The sequence below is a fragment of the Protopterus annectens genome, chromosome 5.part0, assembly GCF_019279795.1.
Source record: "Protopterus annectens isolate FY-2018-M chromosome 5.part0, PAN1.0, whole genome shotgun sequence".
NCBI classification, from domain to species: Eukaryota; Metazoa; Chordata; order Ceratodontiformes; family Protopteridae; genus Protopterus; species Protopterus annectens.
In genome coordinates, this window is record NC_056735.1 from 29,617,353 (window position 1) to 29,640,599 (window position 23,247).

Here is a 23,247-nt window from a genome sequence, read left to right on the forward strand (position 1 = left end):
TAGCAGGCAAACAAAATCTAAATCTGACCTACAGGAAGCAGCTGGCTAATTCTTCATGGCCCAAAACCTCTGTCCTAATGCATCACAACTCACACAGCAATGAACTATATTAATACAAACTACAAAAAGACTAACTCTGTAGAACCTAGAACCTGTGCCAAATTGACTATAAAATAAGCCTAGCAAAAGGCCACAACCCAGATGCCTGCCCTAGTAACCCTAACTAATCAGTGCCATCCTAAGACGTCCTACTGAAGTACTACAGCACCTTACTCCAGTCTATTACTCAAAATGGAAACTGCTGCACCTTGACTAACTACTGCACAATCGGCATGCTAAATAACATGATAATAATGTATGTAAATATCACAATAATGTATGCAACTATAAAGGCTGTCATTTACTGCAAGACTCATCTGCTGTAGAGGAAAATCTTGAATGTGCTGTGTGTGGCTGAAAGGATAAATGAAGGGAGCAGTTCACTTACAATGCAATCAAAGAGTATATACATACAGAATCTGCTGTAGAGGAAAATCTTGAATGTGCTGTGTGTGGCTGAAACAGGATAAATGAAGGGAGCAGTTCACTTACAATGCAATCAAAGAGTATATACATACAGATATATTTTCACATACATATATCTAACAGACATAAAATATATACTCCAATACTTACATAAAGTACTTTACACACACATGTATTACATATACACATATAGATATTTATACTACACATACAAACATACTTTTACACAAACTACACATATACAAGCCTATTCGTAAGTGCACATATTTAAACATTAACCCACACACATTGCCTTATGAAAAACTTCTCCAAAAAACGTAGCGTCTCCCTAGTTCCTCTGGATAGGACAGTGCTGGAGGGGATTAGTTGGGCAGGATATTTCAGCGTTCAAACAGATACCATAACGTATGTACTTATGCTGGTCCTGTCCGACACTAAACAGGATGGCCAGAATCCTCAGCAGGCCATGGGAGGCATAAGATAACACATCTTTGAGAATGGAGACCCAGAATGAGATTCAAGTAAGTTCTGGATAGGACGTCTAAACCGTAATGTCTGGCAAAAGTATCCAAGCTGGATCATGTGGCAGCAGCACAGTGACCAGCTCAAGGCTAGAAAAGCACACTGTTTGGTAAAGGTACATTTAAACAATGCAGTTCACATTTGACTGTGTGGAAGCTTTAGGTATAAAGGATGGATTTATGCTCAGTGATACCCTTTAGCAGAGATGGTCTGCAACAGAAACTTTTTGGCAAAAGTGATAAATACCAGGGGGGGGGGGTCCATGACAGGCATTAAATGTTAACAGAGCCAGCAGGTTCCAAAAACAAACACTGGAAATTTCTCAAGGATAAAATTAATATCCCATATGGAAACAGGGAGAGCTAATGGAGATTAGTTACAAAATACTCCCTTCAAGGTTTTGCCGAACTTGTATGAGCCAAAGCATTAGGATGACCATATGAAGCCGTGGTGGTGCAGCAGTAGCATTGTAGTTTCACAAGAGGCTCTCCCGTTTGATTCTTGGCTGGATTGCCTTGTGTGGAGCCTGCATGTCCTCCCCACGGTCGAGTGGCGTTCAAAAGACATGCGTGAATGGGTGCACCTTTGTTGAAGGTTGGGTGTCAGGCTGGCACCTCGGCAACGTAAAAAAATCGACTGCCAATCATTAGTGGACCCTAACCAGGAAAAGCCGAAAGAAGATGACATTTGAGGATATGAAGAGACAGCAGCTGAATGAACCTTAATGGAAAAATCAACTATCCCCTGCTGTACCTGCTAGAAAAGGTTCATATCTTGGATATGAAAGCTAAAAATGGATACAAATCTCTATGGTGTTGAGTTGCCCAGACAGAGAATTTATTTCAGAACTTCCTAGCAGAGGACATTTGAGTGGTTGTAAATCAAGATGGTTACCTTTGGATGGGATCACAGCATCCCTAACCATCAATGGGAGTGGAGAAAAAAGTACAGTTGTGTACACTTATCATAAATGTAGATGTTAGAACTAATTCACTGTTGCAGTCATTACACTTGGGTTATCCTGCCAGGGCTAGCCCTCAGTAGGCCCAAATACCAGAGGCTTAGTATTTCTGCGTCGGTTGCTGTTGCTCCGGGACTGCCGTCAGGTCATCAGTGGTATAACATCAGGCAGCCAACGCCATTACATCAGCTTTACTTGCACCAACTGTAAGAAGCCTCTAAATAGAGAGCTAGGTTATGGTGGAAGAACACCACCAGTAGAAAGTAAATACCAAAAGATTCCCTGTAAAGAGAGAGTGCGAGAGAGAAAGGGGATGGAGGGTGGGAAACCAGGACTGCAACAGTGAATGCACTCTTAACATCTACATTTATGACAAGTGTACACAACTGTACTATGTTCTTAGTGTTTCACTGTTGCAGTCATCACACTTTGGTTGATTCCCAAAGCTGAAGAAGAGGGTGGAGGCAGTCAAGAAGACTGGGGGCTGGCTAGGATGACCTGCAAGACTGTGGTTGCAAAACCTGCCCTTGATTTGGAGAAGATAGGCAGGTGGTAATGCAACAGAAGTCCCTGTTGTAGCCTCCAGAATGTCTTGGTGGGGACCCCTCTGAGAAAAGCTGCAGAGGTGGAGGTTGCCCTGGTGAAATGTGTCCTGACCCCCTTAGAGGGCGGTTTCCAGTGGTGTTTGTAGCAGAAATGGATGCAGTGTGCTATCCATTTGGAGATTGTTTGGATATGGCCTTGCCCTCTGCCCCTGCTGCAAAGCTGACTAGCAATTGGTTAGTTTTCCTAAAAGATTTAGTCCTATCCAGGTAGAATCGGAGCGGTCTGTGCACATCTAGAGAATGCAGAATTATTTCCCCCTTGTTTTTTTGAGTTAGGGAAAAAGGTGGGCAAATGAACTGATTGGTTGAGAGCCACACTGGACACCACTTTAGGCATGAAAGTTGGGTTAGTCCCAAGGGAGACTCTACCAGCATGGAAAATGATGAAGGGCTCTACTGCCATGAGTGTTTGTAGCTCTGAAACTCTTCTAGCTGAAGTGATGGCCAGAAGCAAGGCTGTTTTCCAAGAGAGGATTTTTAACTCTGCTGAAGCTGCGGGCTCAAAGGGGGGGGGGGTAAGGATGAGCTTTTCCAACACAAAAGTAAGGTCCCAAGCTGGGGCAGGAGGTCTTCTGTGTGGTCTTAAATTGTTAGCCCCTCTTAGGAACTGTTGGATGAGAGGGTGTGAGAAGAGAGGTGACTGTGTGTGTAATGAGCAGAAACAGCAGAGGCATGAATTTTAACAGAAGAGAATGATAGGCCCCTGTGTAGTAGGTCTGCTAGGTAATCCAGGATGAGAGGTAGGGAGGGCTGTGCCGTTTCAGCTCCTTTAGCCTGGATCCAGGTGCAAAACCTTTTCTTCTTGTCGGATTTTCTACTGCTGGGGCATCTGGCCTCACGTATAACATCCAGGACTTGTTTGCTTAGGCTGGCAGCTAGAGGAAAGGTCAGTGTATAGGCCAAGCTGCCAGGTTAAGGGTCTGCAACTGCAGATGCATGAATTATCCATTCTTGGCAATCAAGACTGCCCTTAGTTTTTCCTCCCTTATTTTGAGCAGAGGAGGAAATGCATAGATTGAGAGGTTTACCTCCAGGCCTTGCTGTGTGGAAATAAAATTTGTATCCCTGGGCCACAATGCTGAGGACCCATTGGTCACTGGTAATAAAGGCCAAGTTGTTTGCATGGGAGGAGAGTTTTCCTCCCAGGGGCACAAGCAGGTGGGCAGAGGAAGGGGTGGATGTGTAAAGTCATTGTGAGTTCTTTCCATAAGGGGGTGGCTTAGCACTCCCTGTTTTTGAGGTGGAGGAACTCCATTGCTTAGATCTCTGCATTCCCTGGGACTGCTGTCGGGGGGGGGGGGGGTCTGCTTCCCCTAGGTCTTGGCTGAGCTGGCCTGGAAGGGGCCGGAAAGGACCAGTGCTTAGATGGGCAATGCCTACTGAACCTCGGAGGCTGAACCTATAAAAAGTTCACTGGTGTGTCCAACAGTTTTAATTGGACATGCTCTGGCAAGGTCTGTTCCTTAAGCCAAGCATGCTTTCCAAGTACAGAACCAGTGACTCCTGCCCTGCAAGATGCTTCTAGGGTGTCAAAGCCACATTGCAAGGTGAGTTTAGTAACTTGGCTTGCAAAATGCATAAGCTCTTGTAATTCTTTATTTTCTGCACAAGCAGGAAAGGTAGATTTTTTGTCAGAGGAGTTCCAAGGCATGTTGCTGGTATTTCAGCATGTGGAACTGACAATTTAGTGCTCTACTGGCAAGAGTTGCAGAGGTGTATACTTTTTTACCCCATCTGTGTAAAGCTCGAGAATCCCTGTCCGAGGGGGTGGGATTCTTAGCTGTGGTTGCTTTAATTCCTTTAGGTCCTTGGGAAATGACCCCTAGGTCAGCAGTAGGATGTTTGAAAAGAAATTTATGAGAGTCAGGGACTCTAATACCATTCAGGTTTCCTGGGAGCAGGAGGAAGGGTGTCGGGAGAAAAACTGGATTCCATAAAGACATCATACACAACATCCAAGACAGGAGGAATGGCTAAAGGTCTGTATTGTGATAATTCTAAGAATTCCCCAAGTCTCTTTTTGGACTGAGGATAGTCCTGACATTCCCACTGGAAATGCTCCCTTAAAGTACGTAGGGTTTCACCAAATGAAAAATCCTCTGGAAGAGAGGCAGAAGAAATGGATTCCTCTGTATCTGAATCCTCAAGCAGATAAGGGTTGCATGTCTTCATATTCAGAAACCTCAAAGTCATCGGACTCCTGGTCAGATAAAACTGCTGGGGACAAATCTCTTTCTTTTGGAAGGAGTAGGTTGGCTTCCCCCAATAGGCATAAGGTCTTATGCCATTTTAAGCATTTGAGATTGAGGCATGGAAGCAGGTGCCTGAGCTTAGGTAGTCGTTTTTTTAGGTGTAGTTCGTACCTTGGGCCTTAGAAACTCTGTAGTTTTAGAAAGAACTGAAGATGCAAAAGAAGTTGTCAGTTTGAGTAGAGTATTGGTAGTGCGAAAAACTTCCTCAGAAGCCGGTGCCTGGTCAGTGGCTCCGGACCCATCCAAGGTAGAGACATCCGCAGGATCCTTAGTCAAAGAGTCTTGCGGCATACAGGACTCCGAACGGGTCTCAGTAGTGGTCTGCGAATCCACAGAAGCAGGCATCAGGGGCTGCAAAAGCACCTCACTGAGGACCGGAGAACTGATGACTAACTTAACGGAAGTATCGTCAACAGTTTTGGACCTGTGCAGTCTCTGTCTTTATCCTTTCGTTTTTTCGGAAGATAGATAGTCTGATTGCTTAAATCGAAGCCACATCAGAATATGGAGACAGAGCGAAAATATTTGGCTACAATAAGGGCCCGACAACATACAGTTCTGGTGTTGAACAAAGCACAAAAGCGACAGTGAGGTATGTTGTGGTCTGGGCCTAAACAGGTGATGCAGTAAGAATGGAAGTCTCCATGGGGCATTTGTTTTCCAAAGGTGAGAAAATTGTAACTTTTTCTGACATCATTAGAGCAAGAAAAAAATGATCCACAATGGGGTACTTCTTAGCTTTAGAAGACTTCAACTTCAATTCGGAAACCAAACTCAGGTAGCAGCCGACCGGCACTCATGCGAACTACTTGTGCTTCGGGCTCCTCGGCAAGAAAGACTGATGTAATGGCGTCAGCTGCCTGATTTTATACCACCGACGACCTGACGTCAGTCCTGGAGCGACAGTAACAGATGCAGAACGTTCAGTCCTTGGAAATGTTTCTTGAAAGGTACAACACACATTCTACACCCTTCCTCTTTGAGGAATGAATCATGCTTCATTGACGACATTGATTGACATGCAATAAATACAAGATAATTCTTTGACATGCAATTACACAGAACTAAATACATATAGAGAATCATACTGATGTTGCTGTGTATTTAACACTAGGTCTAGAGATGCGACTAAATTGTGTGTGAAAATTTAGAATCAGGTTTAGCAACTGGAACAGTCTCTGCTGAATGTTCAAACTTGGGGACATTGGAACATCATCAGGAACGGAAATTGGAGTCGAGACACATTCTGCAACTGGAACATTCTATGGATTGCTCCAAGATTTAGTCTGTATCATAGGAACAATGCTATGATATCGGTTCCGATACAAGAAGATGTTTGCGATCCCTCCTGTACTCCACACCCTCAGATTTCACAAAATAGGATCTTGGTTCGGCACATATACTTGTTACTTGTCCAAGCCAGTCAAAACCTTTTGCCGTTTGTATCTCATGGTCTCCTTTTTTTCAATGAACGAAGAAATCTTCTCATCTTATCATAACTGGCCTTCTGAAAGAGAATGTTTTTTGAGTAGTTAGGCTTTGATTGCTCTGTTTTTAGGCCTCAAACAAACTTGAACTGATTGGAAGTATATCGCCACGGGGTAGGTTTCTGAGATAGAGTAAATTCAAAAAAAAAACGTCGGTATGGTTATGCTTTGACTTCTTTAATAATTGCTTTGTGCTCTGCACTGCACGTTCAGCTAGACCATTTGACTTCCATGGACTGAGAAATGATGTTTCGGCTTAACAGTAGCAGACATTAGGTTAGGCAACAAAAAATCAATCTCAAACCAGTTTGAATAAGAGTCGACCAACACTATGTAATGCTATAAGAGTCTACTAACACTATGTAATGCTGATTGTTCCACTCGAATAGGTCAGTGGCTACTGTTGACCAAGGTAGTTCAGGAACTTGACTTAGCTGAAGTGACTTTTTTGCAGAAGTGGTTTAGTACTATTGCATACTGAACAAGCTGAAAGTACTTTGTCAAGGTCTTTTGTTAGAGAAGTCCAAAATCCTCTTGTCCCTTCTTTTGGTAGATTCAGACCCTGGGTGACCATAATTCACAATATGGACATAGTCGCATTGTAAGGAAGCAGAAACAGCAACTTTAGGACCTTTGAAAATAATGTCTTCCGCCAACATCTCATCTCTAAGGAAAATAAGGTTGTGCTTCAGACAGTACTCTAGATTGCTTTGACGGCCATCCTACCGGGATGTAGTGGTTGAGCTCTTGCAAAACATCAATCTTTTTATCATCTCCCAGCTCATCAAGTCCTGTGGTTGAAAAATTGCGCACTTCCATGCCATCAAAGTCAAAATTTTCTGCATCAAGCTGTTCCATTTTATTTCTGCCCAATCTGGATAAGGTATCAGCGAAATAATGAAGTTTGCCTTTTGTACAGACCATTTTGAAGCTACACTTTTGTAATCAGAGCATCATTCTTTGTAATGTTGCTGGAGCGGGCCACATAGGCTTCTTTAAGATAGTAACTAGAGGTTGATGATCAGTTTCTATCTGGGTATTTTGACCATACATATAATCATAGGTAAGTACTAGGCTATTGGCCCTAGGGCCTATATAAGCCTAGCCAAAAAGGTACCCTGGCTTTTGTCACCGAAGAAATTTATTTTCCTGTGTCCCTGTCGAGCAGAGCCACAGAGGAGATCCCCAGAGTGAATTTCCCATTTCCCATCCAATCAAGATTTTGCTGGAAGAGTGCTAATGAGGAGCTTTGTTTGACAGACAGGTAGTTTTGTCCCAGAGTATTGGAAGTCTCTGGAACAGGAATCTATCCCTCCAGCATGTTCTGTTTATTGTAGTGACAAGGTTTAGGTCCCTTAAGCATGTAGCTGGGAGGGATTGGGATTTCTTTAAGTGAAGCACATCCAACAGCTCTGGGTTTGACATAGCTTTGTGCGTTAGAGATCACCTCTGAGTAGGAGATATGCGAGTAAAGCTGGAGTTTTTTTTGAGACAGTCTGCATAGGGCATCTCTTTGCGGCCAATAATCCTCTGTGTAGTATTTCTGCGGCCTTTCCAGTTGTTGTGTAGATCTTGTGAGGTACATACAAAAAGGGCATTGTACTCTATAATGGGTCTAATGTTAGATGAGTAGAGGGGAACAATGACCTCTTTCTTCCTGGATGACAAACTTTTTGTGATGAGGTATGCCACGTAAAAGGATTTCCTGACTACCGTGGCGATGTGATTATCAAAAGGAGAGACTACTGCCCACCTGTGAAGGTCTCATCACACTTTCGGTGTTAAGTAGACTACCACCTATGTGGTAGCTCATAGGTACAGAGCTTTTACCAAAGGGGATGACAATGCACTTTTTGGCACGGAGCTTGAGGCCATTGCTTTGACACCAGGCATCTGACTCCGTGAGGCCCTTTTGTAGATGTCCACATAGTTAGGAGCTTCGATTATGGCTCCTAGTTTGCAGTCCTCTGCGAACTTAGTTAGCCAAAAGACCTTTCTGAGTTAGCCTGTACTTAGAGAAGTAGATACCAAACAGGAAAGGACCCAGGACTGAACCCTATGGTACTTAGTCGGATTTGGAGTATGCTACTTTCACAGTGTGGGTTCTGTCAGTGAGCCATTTGGCAACCCATCTTGTGACATAGGGATTTATACCTAGTTTGGTGAGTTTATCTAGAATTCCAGAGTGGGGGATGGTGTCAGAAGCCTTGGCGAGATCTGGATAGGCTGTGTGAACCACCTTACCCTCGTCTATGGTTTTGGTGATGGCTTCAAAGAAGTTTATCAGGTTTAGGTGACATGATCTGCCTTCTATAAACCCAAACTAGGTTGGGTCCAGAATCTGGAGATTATGAAACTTGGAACATTCAAACACAATTGCCAAAAGTTCCTTTTCAATCTGAGCATATTGCATTTCATAACTTTAACTTGGTTAGTCCTGGCATTACTAACGATCTGAATCTAGATGAACATACATGGGTTATATTCAAGCAGCTTTATTATGTACAAACATCAGAAGTGAGGCAAATAACTTGATAAACTTATAACAGACTGACTCTCTCATACATGTTCACTCTCTGGCTGCACTCTCAAAATGGCACTGAAGCCAGCATGTGCTGGCTATTTACATGAATGTTCAGTCCTTGGAAATGCTTCTTAATGGTACAACACACACATTCTACAGGGTGTCTTAAAGAATTCAGGCTGAAGAAAAAGGTTGGGGTGTCTGCATCTATATAGAAAATTATCACCATATAAATCTTGAGATCACAACATCTAGAATGCAGTACAGTTTCCCTTGGAAATATAACATCACTGCTGCTTATCATATAGCAAATATTCCACTTAAATTCATCACAGTCATCAAGGATTTTGGTATATGTTGATACAAAAAAACTCTCCTGACCACAATGTCTCTGTGGCAATGGTAAGAATTCCTTCTGCCTTACACAGTTTATCCATCACGGCAGGCAAATGAATGTATAGAACAGCACCCTAAGACATGCCTTCTTAAGCTGGTGCAACTAAACCAGCATGAGACAACTCAAAGTTTCCTCACCAAAAAGATCTCAGTTCCCAGTACCCTTCGCTACTGAGATTGGCTAAAAAGCACTGTCCTACTGAGTGTCACACTGACTCCTGAGGGGGGGGGGGGGGAGTCATCATCAGCCAGTGACCCAGCTCTCTTTGAACTTGTTCACCTAAACAGAACAAGTGGTTCAGCAAATACCATTCTAGAGACTTAAACCTACACAAACCAGACGTGGAAGCTAAGGCGAATATCAAAGACCTGGTGATCAAGAAGAGGAGTTAGTAGCAGCTGATGATCAGATGCAGGGAAGAAAATAAAAAATATTTTTTCCTCACTTCAGAGAGGACTATAACCAGACACATGTTTTTCAGAGAAAGTCAGATGGTGCAGACCAGGTGATAATTATACTATAAGATAAGCAAGTGGGACTTCAAACAAAATCTATCATTTCACAAACATATTTTCTCACTTTATTGTATGGACTGTTCACATTTTATGCATATTTTTAAGTGCTCTAACACAGACTTATAGTTCAAGCCTTATTGAAGGCAAAAACACAGGTAGAGAGTTGACATGAAATGCTGCTTAAGAAAATGCAGTTGGTTATCCCGTTCCTCAAAGACACGTCTGCTGCTGTCTGCCTGCATGCATACAGAAAATTCTGATATTTAGACAGCAGATTTGTAAGAAAGTGAGGTGCATAACCTATTGGCAGTCTATCAAATGAAGACAACCACTAGATTTTTAAAAATGAAGCAAGTAGTTAAGTGCCATAACGTACCAGTACAGTCATACTTATGAGCCACGCTTTCAATACAAAGCCTCGTAAATGCTACATGCATCCATTAAATTCTATGGACAGAGCCCACGTTTTCCCCAGGTTAATGTCAAAGATTAAAGCTCACCACAACTTTCAGTGGAATCAGAGAGGGGAAAACAAATTTAAGAGCAAAATGTAAATTGGATGTTTTTGCACTTCATTCAGTGGTGCAAAAGGTAAGTCACCAATGTGTGAAAAAACACTAAATGTTCAGTGCTCGGTGAGGATGTTTCACATTTTACCTCCACGTTGAAAGCTAGTAAACGTCACACATTCCGTGGTAATGGTGCCAAATTCCTGACCCAGTGTCCTCATCTTAAGAGGTTCAGTAATATGCAACACAGGAAGAGTAACTGTAAAGCAAAAGTTCGACAAATCAATAACACCACTTTGGTTCGCAAAGCCACAACAACCAGAATCTGATTTCCAAAGTATATAATTCATCAGTTCAAGTCCTGTTACTGCAGAGCCTGAACTAACAGCTCACTCTTCTGACATTCAGCTTTTCAGAGATGAGAGAGACTATATATTCTCAGACTCAGTAAGTCTACGTACCTCACACAAAGTCAGCCTACACACAGTCTTCATGTGGAGATCTGTGTCCCAGCGTTGTGAAATAGCTTTTTGTACAGTGTGGCGAGTTCTAACACAACTACCCCAGAGGTTGACACACAAGCTTCATAGGGTGTTACTAGTCATGTGATCCAAGCAGACCACTGAGGAATCTAGGCCAATTTCTCCAATTGCTCCACAGCATATCTGAATTACTTATATGCTCAGAGTCAAAATGGCAGGCGAACGGAGGTTCAGCGAATCAAACAGAAGCATCTCATTAACAGCATGCAGCCTCTGCACTACACCAACCCTTCAAGCACCTTCACAGCCTACCCCCAATGTCTTTGCTCAGGAATTCTGAACAAAGGCAAAAATAACACTGACACAATGGCCTAAAACGACATTACTCTTATTTAGAAAGTTAAATACACCAAGCTTTGCATCAATATGCATTTTCTGAGCAAGACATATGAAACTAATGTATGGCATTACTGACAGCCTGAAAGTCTCAGTAGTGTACCAAAAACTCACTGCAAAAATATGAAGCAAAATCAGGTACAATTGAGAAGTATACTTCAGGAGATAGCATAACACAGACTGATAGATCAGATTCTGGTTCAGAGCAGCTTGCCGATGTTGGGATCTTTTACCAAATGCCTCGAACTCTACCACTGGAACCCATTAACTGACCGACTTTAATTTCAAGGCCATTTGTGTAAATGCTGCCACAGTTTTAGTGAATAAAGAATAAAGGTTACTGCTAGGCATAACATATTTTTCTTAGACTAGGACCTATTTCCGGTAGTATTAACTACATTTCTGTGGTCCTGCATTTGTTTTTTTTGTGCTCTATGAAATCCTTCTTTGTACTTTTAGTATCTTTATATTCCATATTAGGCATAACGAACTAAAAGGGTGGCCTAATGGCCAAGGTGTTTGCCTTACAAACACGAGGTGCAAGGTTCGAGTCTCAAAGGATAATTGGCTAGGCTTAAAATGGCTCGCAAGGGCAGTTAGCCTAGTACTAATCTATGAACAATCCTTGTATTGTCTTGTTTTAAGGACAATTCAGAAAATATAGAAAAGTATTTTATTTTTTTCCACTGTTTCATCACAATCCCAAAACAAACCTTGTCCTCATCAATAAAGTGAGTTCATAAAATATGCTTGACCCAATACCTTATGGGTACCATAGTACAAGAAATTTACAATGTTACCAACACCAGAGCTTCCACATGTGCTAAACTATGATACAAACTACTAGCAAAATTATCTTCACAATACTTATTATGTACCCAGTTCTGTAAATAGAGAGATATTCCTTGCACACAGATGCATCTTTCATCTTCCCAACATTTCTTCTCCCCTAGTAAAAAGGGAGTTTCCTAGCAGGCAGCTACTGAAAGAAGAGCTCGGTGTTTGCCTAAACTACATTCTCCCTTAACCAATGCTTTTTTCAGTGCAATCTGAGAAACAAACATTTAAATTTATTAACAAGGTAGGTGGACTGGTCAATGATTATTTTCTGTCATGACTGGGCCACCATGCACACCCAGAAGTTGCACACTTCTTCCTCAAACAGATGCAACAGCCAGTCTCTTAATATACCCACGTCAGGTGTGGATTATGTTCTCCCATTAACTTTGGGGAAAACCCTGGAAGGCAAGCACTTTTGGCATTTCTATGATCACTGCTGTTTGTCAATAATACTCAATAACAATTGTTCAGAAACTATTTCAGATACAAAGATATAACAGTCTTAAAAAGCATTAGAGCATATTCTTATGGAAAGGATGACAGCTACCAGGTAAACACAAAAATGCCAGTAACATAGCATAACTTAGTAGCATATAAGCAAATACAACCCAGTAAACAAGGAAACAGTTACAAAAACAGGAAGCTGCATCTCAAGTTTAGTTCCACAACTATTTGTCACGCACATTATTCTTGGAATTTTGTGATGAAAACGTTAAAATACCATTGTACAAATGTGTTGTAAAAATCTTGCAACATTTTAACCCAAGTGAAGTTAAAACTTCTTCCCCAGCCATTAATCGTACCATTACAACAAATAGGTAAAACATTGGCTTACTTTTCAGCATACACTAAAATATGATTGTGGCTAAAGATGAGCAAAATATCTACTTACCAGCTGCTTTTCTTGCTTTTCCAAACCTGCACGATCTCTTGTTATAGCTCTCTGGGTTCCCCTTAATTCACGATTCTGATCTTTAATAATATCTGCATAAAGGACAATTTGCAAAAAAAAAAATTTACAAAAAAAAAAAAAAGTCTAGAAGTGCATTTTACAGCAATCTTGAATTCAGCCTACATTACAGTAAATACAATTTTTGAACTGTAGAATGACAATTGACCTCCAGAGTAAATCGGTCACTTCCCCATAAGATAACTAAATCAATGAAGGAATACTGCACAGGAAAACCAGACGTATAATGAAAATTATGGTCCACAGCTTATTGGTATGCAGTGGTTAAAGAAACTATTCAGTCCTACTCAACTGGCAGAACCATGTCCTTGTATCCAGATGCATTTTCCAGGTACCTGCTCAGTCCGTGTGCTTTTGAACGATTCTGCTTCAATCCTTGCAGTTCCACAAAACCCTTAGACTGACTGAAACTTCCATTCAATGGACTCCATTAACTGGTACAATATCTCACCATAAACCATAAATAAATATTCCATCATCTTGACACATATTATATCCAAGCAACAGATGAAAGGGCTGAGATTACTTTGCACTTTCACAGACCATTGGAATGCTTGCATCAGCTCAAATCAGTTAATGCACCAATCAGTGCAAATATTTCAACAAGTCACTCATGCTAGATGCCTTGTTAGAGAAAGCATATTCCCATCTATGCCGGTTTTATTTGCAACCGTGACTTACATTTCAAAAGCAGCAAAACCCCCTCTTGGATATTTCAGTCCATCTTAAAATTAAATATTTAAAAGAATGCACCACTAGTACTAAATATGTAAAGTCTTTGCGCTGCAGTATTCCACCCAGAAGACGCTATTACAGCAGTAGACAGCGCACTCCAAAAACTGACTGACCCGCCTGCAAAACCATCCACTATATATAGCCAAACAGCTACGTAAACCAGACCAATAGGCTGTGAGCACATTTAAGCCACAGCAGGCATAGATTTTCTCATATCACAAATGCCCGTGTTTTACAAAGGATATTGTAAAGCCTCACATATTCTTTCTGCAGCAGTTATAAATAAATATGCAAGAGTAAAGTGACCCTGCAAATAAAAGCTAAAGAAAAACACTAATGCAATGACCAAAACATCTCCAAGCATGCCAACCTAAAAAATTTGTACTTTTTTTATATTAAATATCCCTCAATAATTTGAAAAAAAATTATTTCACGTACTGCAGACTTTCTTTTTCAGTCTAAAAATGGGTAACTCCACACTGTCTATTCCTACCTTCCTGTGTGTTTTTAAAAAACACATTTTTTGCAAATAAATTTTAAAATTTCAGAATTTATATAGATGCCTGTGTGAGCATTTAAATATATGTAACACACATTTCAAATTTTACCTGTGTCACCTTCAAAATTTCTGAATTCCAAGTCTAATTTACAGCAGTCAAGTTCTTCTAAAGCAACCAGCAAATACAACTGTAAAGTAATCGCTATTTAGTGATCTGCTCCAAAAATATTGCAACACACACACACACACACACACACACACACACACACACACACACACACTTCGGGAGATTACCAATCCACCTACCCAGGGTCTTTGGGAGGAAAGCATCACAGACATGGAAAGATGTGCAGACTCCACACAGCAGGCATCAATCCACAAGGAAGGAAACATAACCCTGCATCTCAATTGTATACCACACAGAAAAGCCTAATGTGTCACATTCTGGACCAGCAACATATATTTTATTCCTCCAAAGTGTGACATAAGTGAGCAGCAACAAAGCACCCATGGTGTACCACTATAGTCATTTGAAATTTTCCAGCAAAAATTAGGGTGAAAATCGTGGTAAGGTCTGAAAGCAACAGACAACTACACAATGTGGTCCATGTATAAAATACTGCTTCCTTGCATCAAATCTGTGTAGTTTTGCCAAAGGAGACAGCTATGACAACAAACGCACATTCTAGCAAAATCTGCGTTACTGCTGCATATTGCAGACAAATATAAACAGAACTGTTGACAACTTGTCCTTGTGAATACCCATACTGCCCGTCCTGATAAGTCACTGATGCTTGCACAAGATTTCATTGTTATTAAGAGACAGACAGACAGACTTAAAAAGACGATTGGATTCATCAAAAGAACCCAATGAACCTGAGTGTACACCTAACAGGTGGTGTACTATGGCAGGTGAGAAATTTGCCCATTTCATTAAAGCTCAACAAGTTTCTTGTTGCAGTAAATACCAGGGCAGGTTTATCAAGCATTATATCCATATCATTTAATCACGTTAACTGCTACAACACACTTCCTCCTGATGCATTTCTAATGCTGCACTCATTCACAGGCTCCAATGAACAATCAGAGAGTGGTCTGAATGAACGATCCCCAAGATGTTCCTTTACAGGTAGGGATTGAGCGATTACACTTGTAAAGACCAAGGCTTTAGAGGAAAGTGAAAAAGGAGGTTCACACACGCAGCAACAAATGGTGCATGGATACATGACGCAAGAATCTCCTTTTTAACCTTTAGGCCAAAACGGGCCATCAACCTGGAGATGATAAACAGTCAGTGGGTAGTGACTGAAAAAAAACAAAGTAATACCAACAACATACAGGCAGTGAAAAACGAAGTACAAAGTGCTGAATGATGCGAAGATTTTAGCCATACGTCCTGAAACTCTGAGATTTACCAAAAGGACAGGCGACTCCCATGTATGTCTAGTGGAACAAAACTACGTGCCTTTATCTTAACACAACTCAGACCTGGCACTTTTTGCATAAACATATGGTGGAAAATAATGGTTAACTTGCTTACACACCCTGGCAGATATGTAAAATGCCAAAAATTATATTCGCCCCTGTGCACTCATCACCAACACATTATTTTTTAGGACAGTAGAAAACTGTACTTAAATAACAAAAGCACAGCATACAAGTTACTCTCCCCTCGCTAACAAAACCCTCCTAAAGTGACCATGTGTGATCTGCATGCAACTTGGTAAGTACATGACAGCAGACACTTTGTACAACAAGTATGAATGTTAGGATACCCCATTGTCTAATAACACGTTTGTTTTATCTCATCAGTAATAAGCAACCATCTTCAAGGCTGCGTATTTCGACCCCCAGTGCCATTATACTACATAACCAAGCAATATTCTAGTTTAAACTACTACAAGCAGAATGTCAAACTGCATGCATGATCAGATGGCATCACATTATTTGGAAATAGTCTCTCATTACTTTCAATAGCACACACGAAGGGCAATTAGGGGTTAATACCACTTTTTATAAAATTCTTTCAATAAAGAAGCATAAAATTAGAGTCACCAGTCTTTATTTCCTTCCAAAGCTTGCTTGGGTCAGCACAACATTTACTTTACTTTTACAAAGTCATTCCCCCACTAGGTATGTATCTTGTGCTGCTTAAGACTTAATAAAGTGCCAGCACTTACCACAGCACCCGTAATGCAGTTGTAAGGGATAAGCAGTCCCAGATACCACAACTGTCAAGAATAACACGTAAGCAGCATTTTTCCCATGCAAAAATTTACAAAAAAAAAGTTTTACTGTATAAACAACATTTTGCATATTAAAAGCAAAGACTGGTCAATTCAACTAACTTTCTGTTAAGTTACTTTTGGGGTAACCCCTGGTTGACAGGATCATTAGGTAGAGAATTAATTCAGAAGTAAAGAATATACAAATAGGTACAAAGTGAATAATATTTGGAGTCTAAGTAAAACATAGCATTATTGCTGCATGTAGTGACCACAGTTATAAAAACAGAGATGCTCCTGAAACTGGAAAATGCACTCAACAGCACATTCAAATCACTCCAGTTCATCTATGTACATCTGCAAATGCAACTAAGAGAAACATTTTAGAAGCAACTTGCCTCACAATGACATAGCTCATATTAATTTAACATTTAAATGACACTGTACGACTTGCTCATGCATTCTCACACCAAGTCAAATTAAAATTTAAAACACAAAGATCTGCTATGCAGATGCTCGCTAAAGAACAATGAAGTAAGTAACAAAAGACAAAGCAGCAGTGCTGTGAACTTACGTTCCAATTCATCTACAAGCGACAGTACAATGAAACAAATGGCAAAAAAGTGATTCTACGATTTTTTCTGTTCCACAATGTTTGTCTCTATCCTGCTTCAATGGCTTTATCATGGGGTTCCATCACTCAGTTATCAAAGCAAGCTATGCTTTTACCAACAACACACTCTGCCTTTTATTACTCCGGCTAAACTTACTGAGTGGACACCCACTTTCATTCCATTGTCTTATCTGTCTGTCTCCCTCTTAAATAAAATTGCTCCTTAAATGCTTCCACTCCCCTGAGGCCAAGTGAGCCTCTGAAATAGATTTTTCTTCATTCTGTCTTGATCTTTTTCCAACTATACACGATTGACTGTTGAAATACAAAATACTATTACTACTTACACTACTTAACCCCAATTTCATAACAATCAGATAACCTGCTAACATGTTTTCACCTCAGACTCTCTCTCATGCCCTAGTCCTTCCCCATTTCATAATAATCAGATAACCTGCTAACATGTTTTCACCTCAGACTCTCTCTCATGCCCTAGTCCTTCCCCATTTCATAATAATCAGATAACCTGCTAACATGTTTTCACCTCAGACTCTCTCTCATGCCCTAGTCCTTCCCCATTTCATAATAATCAGATAACCTGCTAACATGTTTTCACCTCAGACTCTCTCTCATGCCCTAGTCCTTACTTGTTTTATTCAGTTTTCTTCTTCAAAACTGACCACAATGACAAATTCAGTTTGTATTAGCTTCTTGTCTAAAAATGTGCAAATATCATTCCATGTTCTCTTCTTACTGCAAAATTCTATAACTGTCATCCAATTTCAGCTATAGCCATCGGTACATTCACAAACTTCACAATGTTCTTGTGAAAGGCAGTTTCAGTTCTTAGCAGTAGCAATCACCACTTCTACACCAGTTTGCCTAAAAATTAAACATAGTTATTTATTTCGCCTAAAAATTAAGCACCATTATTTTATTTAGCCTTTCTGAATGTGCCAAATCCCACTAACTTGCTCCACTTTACCAAGCTGTTTTGCTCATTCTGTATTTTTCAGTATATGTGGAAATGTTATTCAATTAGTTCGCTGCTAACAAACTACCTTAAACAAATTCATATGTACACAACTATTTAAACAAATTAATATGCGCATCAAAAGGATATGAAAAACAAATGCATTTTTAAAGATGCAGTCGCTCTCTCATTAAATATTGTGCAAAACAGAAACTCGCATACAGAACACAAAAAGAGAAGCTGAAGCATATCTGCCCAAATCTTAAATATGTTACTTGCTAGCTCTTTATTCCTATGTCCTATACCAGAGTACAAGTTTTTACAGAATGCGTCATTTGGGGGATGGGGCACACAGTGAAACAGGGGTTAACTCTGCTGCTTCAAGAAGATTGGCTCCTAGTTCTTAGTAGGGTGCCTTTTTTGTGCGTCTCGCATGCTCACCCTATGACTGTATGGGTTTTTACCACCAGGAGACATGGTTTTGTCCCGCTCTATGTGGATATCTGGCAAGTAGTCTGGAAAGATTCTATATTGCCCACAGGGGGTATGCATACCCTATGATGGACAGGACTCTTGTTCAGGACTATCTGTCCCCATATTTTATTTTTTAAATTACTACATTATCTGACTGTTCCATGACAATGGACTGGATAAGTGGATAACAGAATTAAATGAATCCAAGGATGTAGTCTAGATGTTTTCATTCCCATACATTTCCACCCTTTTCTTTCACATTTGGTCCCCTAATCATGCCTTGCAACAATAAAGATGTTTAAAATAAAGCCCCTAGCTCACCTCCTCCTCTGCGTGAGCATGTGAATTCTTTGTACCCTTCTAATAAAACACTTGCAGAAAGCCCTTTACAGTTCAGTTTGGAATCTCCTCGCTTTTTTATTCTGCAGTTTCCACAACACTAGTCCATGCATTAACTAATTAATCCACAAAATAGTATTTCCTCACTTTACCCATGAAATATCCACTGTCACCTCCCCCAAAACAATATTCTTCAGTTTGTTCTTCACATGAATTTTTTTTAAAATGCATCACCACCTCAAGGTCTGTGCATCTCAGCAGTACACAGACATTTCTAGCATACCCACTTGTTCTACTCTTACCAACATACAGCTCATTTAATTTATGTCTATATGGCCATGATGCAGCATACATACACAAAGGTTGTGCTGCTCTCCATAGAAATGCATCCATTATATATTGCTCTTTTGGGAACAGGATTCTCAGAATGCATCGACGCACCAAGAATGACATCACCAGATGTCTGTACACAGAAGAGACGAATGGATAACACCGAATGAACACAGCCATTCAATGAAAGACAGCCATTCAATGAAAGAAGACTTTTAGTGTTCACTCAAAGCCCCATCAAAGTTATAATGGAAAGGACAGGATATAAAAATTGACAATGTAGTTTACTTTAAAAGCTTTTCACGCCTTAGTGTCAGTTCATGCACTAGGGGTGACATTATATCAGACAGGATATCCTTCAGAAGAGATGTTAAACTGAGGCTCCATCTGCGCAGGTGGATGCAAAAGATCCCATGGCACCTACAGAAAAAGTAGAAGTTCTATGATGCCCTGGGCAATAAATATTTCAAACTATGATAACATTATGGAGTACGGTTACTCCTACCAGCCAAGTGTAATGCATTAAAATAAGAAATGTTTTAAACTTTTTTCCCTTGTAGAACTAAGTGCTAGCCAAAATAAGACCCTTAAACTTAAAACTTTAGCCCTAAAAATACCAATGCTCACTACATATCAATCTTCATATAATTTACAGTTAATTTCTCATCTGGTAGAAGTAACGGTTGTCAACAGGACCTCACCTTCAACATCTTCTTGGTCTTCAAATATGCCTCTCTACTATTAACACACACATTCCTTATCTTCCTTTACAACCATCTAGTTTTCACATTTTCAGCGCATCATAGTTCAGACTATTTCAGCCTTTATGGTGGCTTATGTGTTTCCTTTTCAAACATTTTGTCCAGTATTCCTTCTCCCGCTTTAAAACTTAATTGACAATCCAGTCAAGACAATGGTTTAGTATCCGCAGTGTCCTTAAATATTACAGACAACTCTTTTTGCAGCACCCATAGCATTCTACAGGGGCCATGGCCAGCAAAACAAGTAAACAGTTTTTCATAAAGGTTATACGTCCACATTATTCGTGCCCTTCAATAAAATGGCCCCTATCGCACGTAAGGCTTAAGAGAGGAAGGCAGAAAGTTAAAACGGCAAGAAATAAATATGCTACAGATTATAAACACACGTTTGCAATTTTCAGAGAAAGGGGATAACAAAACGTTCCTCTGTTCTAGTAAACTCTAAGTGAATCGTGTTTCCAAATGAGATCCTATTTTGGTGCAGTCTTCGATTTGCTAGAGTAAAAGGTTGACAGTTGTGAGGTCCCTCACCACCTATACTGCCCCCTCCTAATGTACATCCACTACCCTTCAGGGTTGCTAAACAGCTTAAGAGTGCTAACTATTGGATAAAGGCAGTCGGTGCTGAATCATACATTCGCGCTGCCAATATAAACCATACAACATGGTCAATAAGGGAAAAGGGGTATAAACATGACTAGGCTTACAGAGGCCCTTGAACTAATAGCCTAGTAACCTGAACCTCTTATGAACGTAGACATCCTCAGAAAACAATGCAAAAACGTTAACTTACCGTCCACCGTCTTCTTCTTGAAGAACGTGGCCATGATACAGCTGAAGACCAGGAATTAAGCAAAACGAAATAACTAAAAGGTATGAACAGGCCGTTAAAACACCAAATCAAGGACAAAATGCAGAAAAAATAAAATCCAAATAACCAAAGGCAAAAACGTCAGAGAAAAGTTGCCCAGCTAACAGAACAGACACTTTTTTTATTTACAAAACTCTTCAAAGCTCTGGATTTCCTACTTCCTTAACACTACTCCTCCTCCCACCCCACCTCAAGCCAATCATCTGACTAACTGACGCATAGCGTTTATGACGTATAGATAACGCCACGCCCCATGATGTCTCATGCCTTGTAAATGACAGCGACGGAGAATGAGGTTTGAGTTGTGGAAACACAGGTTTCTTTCATGAGGTGTTTGCTTAACCGTACTGCAGTCATCCGGCTTTGCCTTATATTTCTGGTTAGTCAGTAGGGTTGCCACCTTTTCAAATGGCCAAAGTGGGACATTTTTTGGTACAAATATCAGATTTTACAGGCCGACACATACCCACGGTCAGTAAAAAGGTTAGAACTTATTTTTTCCTAAATAAAAGCTTATTCTTGTAGCATTTTAGTTGCTTATTCTGTTTCTTATAACATTTAGGTATTTTAGATACAGAATAACTGTTTTATGCAACTATTACATAAAATATAGGAAATAATTTTATCCCAAAATCTCAGGACATTTGCCATTTTTACAATTTTTTGTCAGGACACAACTGCCCAAAGAGGGACTGCCCCTCGCAAAGTGGGACAGGTGGTAACCCTAGGTTAGTGTCTTGTAAAAATATGTGGTTTTCTGACAACCATTTGAGCGTCAGACTTCACAGCCCTCGGAAAAATGCACCCTGATGTAAAACTCATTATTGTAGGTAGCAACTGTATAAGACCAATGCGTAAAATAGTGCACTCTGTCTACAATTATTTTTGGATTTATCCCTGATTCTTGAGCCAACAGACTGAGAGGTCAAGTACCGTACCGTACGTCTCAAACTGTAAGCTCAAGAAATGTAGACAAAGCCGAAATTAATAGAGGGACAAATGTACTAAAATATTTTGCATTAGCGTGCATGTTCTAAAGTATAAGAAATCTGAAACTCAGACATTAGTTATGATTTATTGGTAATCGATGATTTGCCAGAAAATAACACATTTTATGAGGAGCAGACCAAAAATATGAGACAAAAATCCGGACAGTCTGCAAAAATATGGACAGCTGAATGGTATGTTTGCACCATATCTCTCAACCTTCGTGCAAGAAATTTGGACAAATCCTGACAAAATGGGGGAAAATGTCCAAAAGTAGGGACATATTTTAAATATTGCTCTTATAAACTTAGAAAATTGCTAGAGTGACGGGGTTTGACACACGTTTTCTAAAGGATATGAAGTCTGAAACTCAAAAGGTACGTCATTATTTAGTGACTTCAGTCTTCCGATCATCACAGGGATTTGCCAGAAAAATCACACATTTTATGACAATCAGACCAAAAATCTGCAAAAATCCAGGCAATTGAAATGTATGAAGTTTGTACTTTAACGTAATTCACTTTAAGTGCAGTGGTCAACATTTTTCAAAATTACTGTTAGCAGCATGTGTAACAATTTGCATTATTTCAAAACAGTTTCTTTGTTTAAACTACATGTAGAACAAGGAGAATAAAGTTAACCTTCTGTATCCAAAATGGGGATCCCACTGCGTTTCGTGACGTGGTACAAATGGCCAAAACGTGGAGCACTTATTTAATAGTATAACTCACAGCATGGTTAAGTGCCGGCCCGTTAATTCATACTTACAAGTAGTAGACTTGGTGATGAATTATTATGGTGTTGGGATATTTACCATCGATTTCTTTGTTAAAGTCTTAACAATGAATACGTGTTGTGATACACTTTTCATTGTGGAGCAGGAAGTTTTTTTAAGACTGAAAATAAGGAGGTACACATGACAGTTGTGCTAGGATGAGATGCTTAAAAAGCCCGGTCTGCTTTTGTTAGCAAGTGTGCAGATCTCACCTGGCTTATTGTACACAGGCACTGAGGCACGCATTATATGTTAAGAATCTGAGGCTCGTTAGGGCACACTAAGTTTTGTTTAACAGTGTGATCCATCCCTTACTCTAGTAACACTGAATTCAAGCTTTGAATGCTCTTTACGTGTAACGCGACTCGCTGTGTTCTATTCAGCATACTGGAACTTAGAAAGATTTTAAATCCTCTGAATTAGTCTCGGTTACTGTTTATAGATGGTGCAACCTGGGACTGTTTCCACAATTAGCTCATAACTGTGGATGACACTAGTAACACAAATCCCTCCCCCATCGCGCGCACACCACGTGAGATCATTGGTCAAGCCTATTCATGACTTCATACTCATGAGAGTTTCGATGAAAGTGAGGCGCGGAGGAATGGGCATGCGTATTAATAGCACTTTACGTGACAGAGCGCTAAACTTCTTATTGAACTTGTGGGTTGGATATGGAC

The 23,247-nt window shown here is 40.3% G+C and overlaps 1 protein-coding gene across 2 annotated transcripts in view; it reads right to left on the reverse strand.

The window, feature by feature from the left end:
- CHMP2B (charged multivesicular body protein 2B) overlaps positions 1 to 22,828 on the reverse strand; it is a 244,297-nt gene extending 221,469 nt beyond the window's left edge. Inside the window, exons 1-2 of one of the 2 annotated variants that reach the window (XM_044072081.1) lie at positions 22,780 to 22,828; positions 12,908 to 12,999 (exon numbers count right to left, since the gene is read on the reverse strand). In XM_044072081.1, the coding sequence (XP_043928016.1) occupies positions 12,908 to 12,999; positions 22,780 to 22,813 (126 nt within the window). In that variant the 5' untranslated portion in view covers positions 22,814 to 22,828. Of the gene's footprint in view, positions 1 to 12,907; positions 13,000 to 20,727; positions 21,005 to 22,779 lie in introns of those variants that run through there. The other variant, XM_044072080.1, reaches the window with a different exon arrangement.
- Between the last annotated feature and the right edge of the window lie 419 nt (positions 22,829 to 23,247).